The 10,559-nt window shown below is 63.7% G+C and overlaps 1 protein-coding gene across 1 annotated transcript in view; it reads right to left on the bottom strand.

The window, feature by feature from the left end:
- LGR6 (leucine-rich repeat containing G protein-coupled receptor 6) overlaps positions 1 to 10,559 on the bottom strand; it is a 75,595-nt gene that overhangs the window by 20,681 nt on the left and 44,355 nt on the right. The window contains exons 6-7 of the mRNA XM_010831120.1: positions 9,949 to 10,164; positions 6,420 to 6,491 (exon numbers count right to left, since the gene is read on the bottom strand). Of these exons, the coding sequence (XP_010829422.1) occupies positions 6,420 to 6,491; positions 9,949 to 10,164 (288 nt within the window). The remainder of the gene's footprint in view (positions 1 to 6,419; positions 6,492 to 9,948; positions 10,165 to 10,559) is intronic.

Below are 10,559 nucleotides of genomic sequence, written 5' to 3'. Positions count from 1 at the left end.
CTCCACACGCTCGGGGCACACGGGCGCAACTTCAGGACCGACAGGAGCGCCTCCACACGCTCGGGGCACACGGGCGCAACTTCAGGACCGACAGGAGCGACTCCACACGCTCGGGGCACACGGGCGCAACTTCAGGACCGACAGGAGCGCCTCCACACGCTCGGGGCACACGGGCGCAACTTCAGGACCGACAGGCTGCTTTCCTGTCTAACAGCCTGCCTACCAGGCCACCCATCAACAAAGGCAGCAGTCAGCACATCGTCCTCCTTTCTACCGAGAGAGGAACTCGCCCTTCCGCCTCCCTCCACCTCCGCCCTCTTCTTTGCCAGAAAGACACCCCGGACTGTCCCTGACGGGGTAGTCCTGCTGACCGTAAGGGAGCTGCTGTTCCGACCCGAGGGCCCATGCTGCCCTGCCCTCAGGAGGGCCCCGAGAAGCCTCGACTGGCAGAGAGAAAACACTCAGCAGGCCAGGGGTCATCCCTGGGGTGCTTGGCGCTGGGGCTCCACCTCTGCCTGACGCCTGCTGCCTGCGTGGCAGCCGCTGGTGTTTCAGTCACCGCCTCGTCCTGAGCATTCCCTTCCCCGCCCCCTTGGGCTGCGGGCGGACGACCACCCGTGGGCGACAAGCCTCCTCCACCTCTGGTTCCTCCCAGGTTATTTGCATCAAGGTTTGCAGCCTCGTTACATTCTCACCACCTTGCCCAGAAAAGCCCCGGGTGCTCTGAGATGTGATGCTCAGAGAAGGACCCGGCTCTGTAGGTGAAGGCGGGTGCCCGCGGCAGCACCCCTCAGCTGGACCACCAGGACGCGGGGCCGTCCGTGCAGGTCACGGTGGAATGCAGCGGCCTGAAGAAGGGGCCCCGAGGCCAGGCCGCAGTGCGTGTGGGAGGGGACCCCGAGTCAGGCAGGGATGAGGGACCACCCGCTGAGTGTCTCTCCGAGCTAGACGGTGTGACGGGGTCGGGGCCGCTCCCGGGCTGTGGATCTTTAAGTCTGGTTCTGGCCTTAGAGCCACGTAGTCTATGACGAGGGTTATGACTTTCTGGTTCATAAATGTTCCGAGCCTACAGCAGGGGCCTGGCACACACTACACACCCAGCAGCGTGCATGGAGCCAGTGAACTGAAGAAGCAGAAGAGAGGGCGGTCCCCGCCTCCTTCCCGTGGGCGCTGGGGGCCAGACCTCAGCCCCCCAGGCCTCTCTCCACGGCATCCTCCGGAAACCTGCAGCCCAGCAGTCTACAGGCCCTCCTTCAACCACCTCCCCCACCCCACTGCGGACCAGCTCGAGCAGGGCCTGGGGTGCAGGACCCACGGGGCCCGCAGGCTGGCAGGGGAGCCGTGACAAGCACAGTGGCCATGGCGCCCCAGAGAGAGCAGGTAGGGCTGCCCTGCCGCGGAGACGAGTCAACCATCGTCCTGGGTGGGACACAGGCAGACACATCAAGAGCTCAGCTTTCTGCCTGTGAGGAGTCATTAGTGGTTCTGGGGAAAAGCCAGAGAAAAGATGTTTTATATGAACAATAAATTCTTCCATGAGCCACAAAACCCCACAGATTTGCAGCTAATAAGCCCACTGCTGCTGCCGCTGCTAAGTCGCTTCAGTCGTGTCCGACTCTATGCGACCCCAGAGACGGCAGCCCACCAGGCTCCCCCGTCCCTGGGATTCTCCAGGCAAGAACACTGGAGCGGGTTGCCATCTCCTTCTCCAGTGCGTGAAAGTGAAAAGTGAAAGTGAAGTCTCTCAGTCGTGTCCGACTCTTAGCAACCCCATGGACTGCAGCCCACCAGGCTCCTCCATCCATGGGATTTTCCAGGCAAGAGTACTGGAGTGGGTGCCATTGCCTTCTCCGAATAAGCCCACAATCGTAGGTGATTAAGGACTAGCAAGAGAAAAGCTCAGTGTCCCCAGGTTTGGCCTCGGGCAGCCGCGGGCTGAGACTGGACCACAGGCAGGGCACTCTGGGTGCCAGCCAGTGGGCAGCGGAGCAGACTGAACTGTAGCCCCCAAAAAACAAGTCCGAGTCCTCACCCTTGGAAGCTGTGACCTTACTTGGAGAAAGGGTCTTTGCAGATATAAGATAAGGACCCTCTCAAGAGTGCTGGCTTATCAGGGCGGGCAGCAGAGCCAACAAGGTCCTCACCCAAAGAGGAGCCCCAGGACGCCTTGAGAAGCGGACGCAGAGACTGCAGGGAGCGCCCACCAGCCCAGGGACCTCAGGGACCTCGGCAGGTGCCGGATGTGAGGGGCTCCTGCAGATTCCGCTGCAGACCCCTCAGAGGAACCTCCCCCTCCAACCCGACTCCGGACCCCCTGCCCCCTGAGCTGTGGGGAAATACAATTCTGGAGTTGTTTTTAAGCTACAAGGTTTGTCTAATCTGTTACGGCAGCCACAGAAAACTAGTCGGTGGCTGTGCCCAACCTGCTGGGCATCCCTGTCCAGGCATGCCTGGCTCCCAGCCTACAGAGGAGGTGATCCCGGCTCAGGCGCGGGGAACACTCTGCCTGCGCCTTCTGACTCAGTGCAGGAGGGAAGCGGGGAGGAGGGAGGAAGGAAATAAGAGTAACTAACTACTGGGGGGAAAGGCGCATTGCTGTCCATCTGGAGCTACAGGGACGACAGGCTGAGGCAGCCAGCGTAAGAGAGCACCAGCGTTCCAGGCTCTGGGAACTGTAAGACATCTCCCCGCTTTCCACCTGTGGGGACTGAGGCCCCCACAGCCCAGGCGACCTGCACATGGCGCATGCCGACGGCAGAGCAGGGTCTGGACCCCGCAAGGACCTCCGTGCAAAGCCGCCTGGGGGCTGTCCCTGGTCAAAGCTGACCATCGGGCCCAGAATGGGGAGGTTCAGTCAGTTCAGTCCCTCAGCCGTGTCCGACTCTTTGCGACCCCGTGAGCCGCAGCACGCCAGGCCTCCCTGTCCATCACCAACTCCCGGGGTTTACTCAGACTCATGTCCATGGAGTTGGTGATGCCATCCAGCCATCTCATCCTCTGTCGCCCCCTTCTCCTCCCGCCTTCAATCTTTCCCAGCATCAGGGTCTTTTCAAATGAGCCAGTTCTTCGCATCAGGTGGCCAAAGTATTGAAATCTCAGCTTCAGCATCAGTCCTTCCAAGGAATAGTCAGGACTGATTTTCTTTAGGATGGACTGGCTGGACGTCCTTGCAGTCCAAGGACTCTCAGGAGTCTTCTCCAACACCACAGTTCAGAAGCGTGAACTCTTTGGTGCTCCCTGGGATGTGGCTGGATGCTTTCAGGGCCCAGGCCAGGCCGCTTTGGGGCAGAGTCTGCTGGCCGGGGTGGTTTCAGGGACGAGAGGCAGAGGACCCTTTGCCTGGCGGCTGCTGTTGCCGTGAGAACGCTCTGCGAGGCAGATCCTGGAAAGCCCGCAAGGAGGAGGCGCAGCTTCAGGCCGTCCCCCCAGACCTCTGCTGGGCGCTGGTCCTGGGCTAGAAGCGCCGTGGCCCCAGCCCCTTCACGGGGGTGGCCCAGCAGCACAGGCACTGGGCTACTCTGATTCGTTCAGTGAGGTGAAAAGAGGCCACAGGGAGGCGACGCGCTCTGAACCCAGGCCCCTCTGTCCTCACAGGGCTGCAGTCGTCAGACCCCAGACCCAGGCCGGTGGGGGCGGGCTCAGCTGTGAGCACGGTGGTTAGGCCTCTTCTTTCTGAACAACTTCAGCTTTCTAAACAAATTCACCGGTAAGTTCAGCCGGGCCTTTTAGGACTTTCCTCAACAGTTCCGCAGGGCATGCCGGGGCCTGCAGGCATGGTTTCCAGACACTGACCTCAGGGCCTGACAACATCCTCGGAGAACCTCCCTTTTCCTTCTTACTGGGCCCCTGGCAAGTCCAGGGACTGGTCTGAGCTCAGGGAGCTGGCACTGAATGGAGCGACGCGCCAGGAAGCCAGAGGCTTGGGGTCCACTGTCCGTCACTTATGAACTACAGAAACCTGGGCAGCTTGCCCCGAATCTCTGGATGGGTCTGGCCTGGAAGGTGGAGGTGCAGGACTCCGGAGCACTCTGACCTGGATCTCCCAAGGGGCCGGCACCCTCACTGTGGGAGCAGAAAGGAGGCATGCACGCAGGATGGCGTCTGTGCCTGCTGCCCGCAGCCAGGCTTCCCTGCAGGCTCTGCACGGTGAGGTGGCCTCAGGGAGCCAGGAGCCAGTTCCCACAGCCCAGCCCGTGCGATCAGACTCCCCGAGCAGGCAGGGCCTGCGCCCCCCAGTCTGCGGGTTTCGTCCTGCCGCAGGAGGGTGGGCAGGCAGCCCCGGCCCCCACCCCGCCCTGGTCTCCTGGTGCTGCTGTTCTGGCATAAAAGAGAGTGTGTGCGTGTTCATCTCACTCGTGCAGGCGAGAGAATCCAGGGCCCACAGGGCAGGGGGCTCCTGCTCTGGTGCCCCAGCTGGCAGAGGAAGACCCGGGTGGGCGGTGGAGCCCAGGGCATCTGGCCTCCAGAGCAGAGGTCACAACAGAAGCAAGGTGGTCACAGGGTCCCCGTGCAGTGCTCGAGCCATGCGCCCTGGTGTGTGTGGGAGTGTGTGTGTGGGTGTGTGTCTGGGCACCTGGCCCTCCACCCCTCCCCGGGTGGAAGAGCTGGGGGCCGCTGTCTCTCTGGAGAGGAGCCCACAGCTCAAGCCCAGCTGCAGCTCGGGCCAGGAAGCTTTGGTAGAGGGTCTAAGTGGCGGAGCCTCGGCCCTGCAGAGAGCCATGCACAGACGCCCCAGGGTGACCACGGGGCTGCAGAGCAGGCCACTGACGCAACAGTTCAAGGTCTGACTTCCTCTCCTCCGGCTTCCAACCTCCCCCTCCACCCCCCACGTCTGGCTGTCTAGCTGGCCCCCCAACAAGCACTCTGGGCGACAGAGGACAAGAACATACCCTCCTTTTCAACGGGAGAGCAAACGTTGGAAGGAGAACTCAGTTCTCGGGGATGGGGTGGGAGGGTGTTGAGCTCACGGCTGGGGTGGGGTGCAGGGGCGCTGGTCCCCGGGGGCGCCAGCTCCAACAGAGCCCCCACGGCTCTCCTTCAGTCCACATGCGCCTGGAAGGTCGGCGTCACGGTGGCTGAGACACTGCAGGCCTTGCTGCCGGGCGGTCCTGCCCCTGCAGCAGGTCCCGCAGCCGGTCCGTGCCCTCCACAGAGTGGGTGCAGGCCCTGGGTCTGTGCAGCAGGCTGGCTCCGCTGCAGATGAAAGGCAGATGGGCGCCACCCGTGGCTCTGAAGCCCAGCCAGGCAGGTTGAGCCCAATGCCCTGCACTGCCATCCAGGCTCATTGAGAAAGAATCAGGCCGCCGCCCCGATGGTGAAGAAACCACCGCTAGCTGGCTTTCGAGAGGGAACGCACACCCACCATGGCCCCCTTCCCAGCCGACTTCCCAGCAGAGCTCCCCGTCCACCCACCGGCCAGGCAGACACAGGCCTCCCCCGACGCAGGCGCCTCATGGCTCCAAACCGGCCTCCCAGCTCCGGGTCCCCGAGGGAGGGGGCTGTGGGCACGGTAGTCAGGGCTGCTGGCTGCCTGCCCCCACCGCCCAGGGGCTGCTGGCACCGGGCACACAGCAGGCAGTTCACACAGGGCCCAGAGACTGGACCAGCTCGGGACCTGGGCATGTTTTCTCGGTCAACCCCCAAGGTCTGCTCTGCCCACGGACAGTAAGTCCAGGACCAGCTCTGCAGATGCCCACAGCCCAGCACGGCGACCGAGGGGCCTAGACCATGCTGGTCAACTGTCCACCTGCCCCTGGCGGCCAGCCGGGCAAGGCCGGCTCTCCTGATCACAGGCTGGTGCAGCGGCCCTCGCGGGAGGCAGGCTGGGGTGGGCAGCCCTGCGCTTCGGCCCCGCGTCCCATCCACTCCCCGCAGCCCAGGCTTGCTGGTCCCAGCCTGTCTCCTCTGCTGCTTGGATGCGGGAAAGCCCTCACCTCAGGAATAAGGCTCCGTGTGTGGGGTGGGGTGTCGGGGGCAAGAACATTGGCCCGAGAGTCAGGGCTCACTCTTGGGACCTCCCAGGCCTGGCCCCGCTGTGGGTGACTGAGATGCAGCCTTCCCGGGAGCCGTGGGGTGGCGGGACCGCAGAGGGGGCGCCGAGGGCGTGGGCACGCTCTGGACAGAGCTGATCCAGGACGTGACGTGGGGTCACGCGGCCTCCCCAGAGTCCACAGCTTGGGCGCTGACAGGCGCGCCCCACTCCATCAGCAGCGCGCTCCCTCCCCAAGCCTTCTGTCTCCAGGTTCAGGGTCCTCATTCTTCCTGCTTCTCCTCAAAGCCCCACGTCCATCTCAGATCTCGTGGGCTTTGGTCTCCCTGTGGGCACAGCCCCTCCCCCAGGAAGAGGGGGGCGCCCTCTGAGAGGGACCCTCCAGGGAAAGGCCGCGCCCATCGGGACTCGGGCCGTCGGCAGCACTCACAGGGTCTCCAGGTTCTGCAGCCCCTCGAAGCTGTGCGCCCCCAGATGCCGGATGCGGTTGTTATGGAGATGCCTGCGTGGGAGGAGAGGCGTGTCAGGGGAGGACCCAGGGCCGCATGGCGGGGGTGGGGGACGTACGCTCTCAAGCAGGAACAGCCAGGTCTCCAAGGTTGGAGACCACGGGCTACACTGTGTCCGCTTCCTGTCAAAGGAAAAAGCCAGAGGCGTGGCCTCGGGCGCGGGGGTGGTGAGTGTGGGAGAGACTCCCGTGGTCGAGAGCAAACTGAAAGTAAACCACAGCACGTTCTCCCAATTCCTAATGGAAAGAGTGCAAGCATTAACACGGAAACGGGCCCCACCCCAGCCCAATATTGTAACAGCAGCAGCACAGCAAGGACGGACAGAAGCTCAGAGCAGAGACCGAGGCCGCGGAAACGCGCCGGGCCCTCAGCAGAGGCCCAGCTGTGAAGGGAAGGTCCTGAGACGTCTCCAGGGAGCCCCCGAGCTGGAGAGACGCAGGATGTCTTTCCGGGGGGTGGCGGGCAGGGAAGGAGATGAAGGCTCCTCCGGAGCTGAGCCCAGGGGGACCTCTGTCGGGAGGGAACGCGCATCTCCCACAGCCTGAGCCTGCGGAGGGAGCCCTGCCTGCACAGCACCCCACACACCAGGGCCCACCCCACACACCAGGCCCCGGGCACCTGTGGGCAGGCGACCCTCATTCACCCACAGTCCCAGCCCACAAGCTGCAGTCTGGGGGGAGCCCAGGGGGCCCTTGGCAATGCAGCGGTCCCAGGGGGAGCCAGGAAAAGGTGTCAGCTGGCAACCGTGCAAGCACACAGCAGGAAACTAGGAGCAGCCAAGGCCGCTGGAGCCCCAACCCACAGGGGGCTGCTTGAGCCGCAGCCCGCAGGAAGCCGTCGTGGGCAAGGGGCAGCAGGACGCTCATCAGCCCCTTCTGCCGCAAAGCAAGCCCATGAGCACCCCAGAGGCAGCACTTTAAATGGCGGGGAAGGAGGCTGTAGACTGTGAATCGAGGACCAAAACTACACCATGAAAAACTAGTCAATAAATTTGCAGCAGGGAGCGGTACAGGGCGTCAGAGAGAACGCCTGAGCTGACACCAGAAGCTGAGAGGCGAGGAGACACGGCTGCGAGTCACACGCAGGCGCTGACGGCTCTGGGGCCAGATCCAAAGGCAGACAAAGGGCGTATTCAGAAGCGCAACCAGAAGAAAACCCTCCAAAATAGAGTGGAATCCGGAGGTGAAAAGCACGTGTTGTTTCAGGAAAACTGGATGAAGAAAATCCCACACTGTGTCATAGTCTAGTGAAGCCATTCAAGTTCAAAGATTAAAAAATATCTTTGGGCAGGAGAAGGAAATTGCGAACAAGGGAAGGACTCAGTCTGGCCTCCAAGATGCTCAGGGAGCAGGGTGGCAGGCGTGGTGGGTAGGGACTGCGTGCTCCCCGCTCCTCCGCCAGGAGGCACCAGACTCCGCAGGGGCTTCCGATTTGATGGGGGAACACAGCCCCCGGCTTCCAGGAGTGAGCCCCGGCCCTCCCCACTTCCTCCAACTCTCAGCACACTCAGCCTTTCTCCCTGTGCCCCCACCCCACTGAAGCTCGTCTCCAGCCCACTCTGCCATCCCAGTGCCTCCTGCTTCTGCACGTCCAGCCTCAGGCCTGCAGACCACTGCACTAACCCTGGAGTCCTGAGCGCCTCTGGCAGCCCAGCCTCCTGGGACTTCTGGTCTGGAGGAAGGGATGAGACCCACACCCAAGCCAGCACTGCAGTCCACTCAGGCCCTCCCAGGGGTCCCCGCAGGGCGGCCTGATGAAGGCTCAGGGCTCGGGCTGAAGGGAAGCCCCTCTCCGTCAGCTGGTCACCCATGCCTCTGGCCTGAGCCTTGAGCACCCATCTTTCTCCTCTGCGCTTTTCTGCAGGCCAGCCCGGAGGCCTGGGCAGCCTCCTGCAGCCCCCTTGCCCTGGATGGCCTCCAGCCACAGCAGCCCCTCTCCTGCCTCAGGGTGGCATCAGGGCCTCCAGGCTCTCCTGAGCTCTCCCGCCCCTGCCCCCAGGAGACCTGAGATCCCGGACTGAGCTTCTGCACCCCACTCCTCGACCAGACCCTGGCCTCCGACCCTGACTCTTCCTCCACAATGTCCCTCAGGCCGGTGCGTCTGCCTCCGCCCTCCCGTGTACCTCTGTGTCCTGCAGTCACCCTCCTGGGGCCCCTTCCCACCTCCAGGCCCCCCACTGGCAGGCCAGAGTCAAACCTGCGCTCCGAGGTCCCAGCTCACCTCTCCAGCCTCCTCTCCAGCCCCACTGGCCCACTCGCCGGTGCGTCCTCACCGACACCTGCCGAGTGCCTGTCCCCTGCTCCTCACCCATCCAGCTCTAAACCGTCCTTCCAGCCAGGACCACCCCACAGGCCCCTGTCCCCCACCAGCTGCTCCGGCCGCCCTGCGCCCGGGCCGAGGCTGACTCAACACCCAGTACTCTCGTCCTGCGCTCCGGGGCGGCACTGCTGTCCTTCCCAGTGCCCCCGCCACTCCCCCAGGCCTGGGGCAGCAGCTGGAGCTCACTCCTGGCTCTGCAGGTCCCACAGGACGTGGCTCCTGCTCCCACTTGCTCCTGCTGCTCAGCAGTCAGTGGCCCACCGTGAGAACCCCTCATTCCAGGAGTTCCGTCTCTCAGAGACCCACGATTCGCAGGGAGCATCAGGACGTCACAGGGGTATCACCAAAGCTGGGATCAGGGCTCCCGTCCTGCTCGCCCTCTGCCAACCCACAGCCACCCAGGGAGGATGCTGCGGCCGTCCCGACAGAGGATGAGGCTCTGGAGCAGTTCATCTGTGTCTCCCGTCTCCCAGGACAGAGAATCAGACAAACAAATGCTGCTCCTCCCTCTCTCAGAAGGAACTAAGCCTTGTCCACTCCTTGGTTTGGAAAATCAAACCAGATTTCCAAGAGCAGAGGAGGCCTCACGCCCATTTCACAAAGTCTGGACATTCCCGTGGCAGTAAGTCTGTAACCCAGAGCAATTACACACAGTCGCCAAGCCCTGGGTAATTGCCCTACGAACTCAGTAACTGTCCACGGCAATTAGCCAGGAGCTAACCCGTGCCCGCAGGTCCTGGGGGGGCAGTGAGCCCCAGGCCGCAGGCCCTGCCTGGCACACCATCTCCTGGGGCGCTCCCCCGGCAGCGCTCTGCTCTTTACTCAAAGCGCAGGCTCTCTGCTGCTTCTCCAGGCTGGCGGATGAAGGGAACTTATCCCAGCCCTGCACCAAAGCACGACGCTGCACCCGCCGTCACCGATCAAGAGCGGTGAGTCATTCCCGCAGTGCGCTCCCAAGCGTGGCAGTTACAACCTGTGCACAGAACCGCAGAGGAAACAGCAGCTGAACGCGTTTCCCAGCCTCTCAAAGCCCTTCCAGTGCCGCCCGGCCTCCTGACAGCCCGGAACGGTCACCTCACTTTACCACGGGAACCCCAGGGACACCGCTGAGCAAAGCCGGCGGGCACTCACAGCACCACGAGGCTGGACAGGTTCCAGAAGGCGTAGTCGGGGACGCGGCCGATGCGGTTCAGGGCCAGGGTCACAGCCTGCAGGGCGCGCAGGTGGCTGAGGGCCCTGACGGGGATCTCGGTGAGGGCGTTGTCGTCCAGCCACAGGTGGCGAAGGGAGGTCAGCCCCTCGAAGCTCCTGTCCGGGACCAGGGAGATGAGGTTGGCATCCAGGCGCCTGCGGGAGGGGACAGGGAGAGTCTGGGCCGGGGCAGCGGGCCCCCCGGGCTCCACAGCCCGGCTCCTCAGGTCCCGGGTGCCCCTCCGCTCCAGCCCGAGGCCCTTTATGCTTTTTATCCCTGTTGGTGACCCAGCGCTGGTCCACAGCCCAGGACCACAGTACCCCTCATGCCCAGGTTCCCTGTCTGTGCTGCGGCTCCCCTGCTCTGAGGACGCTGGCTCTCAGCCCCGTCCGCTCCAGGCAGGGCCGGAAAGCAACCATGGTCCCCCATCGACTTGGGGACAGTTCCACCCACGGACACAGCCAAGGAAAGGCCTTCTCAGAGCCGCAAGCCAATCCCTGGCACCTGACCCCGGCGCCCCTGCTCCCCGGCGCCCCTGCTCCCCGGCGCC

The sequence above is a fragment of the Bison bison genome, unplaced genomic scaffold (genome assembly GCF_000754665.1).
Source record: "Bison bison bison isolate TAMUID 2011002044 unplaced genomic scaffold, Bison_UMD1.0 scf7180017864524, whole genome shotgun sequence".
Classification (NCBI taxonomy): domain Eukaryota; kingdom Metazoa; phylum Chordata; class Mammalia; order Artiodactyla; family Bovidae; genus Bison; species Bison bison.
Note: the sequence above shows the minus strand (reverse complement) of the source record. Positions and strands in the feature narration are given on the sequence as shown.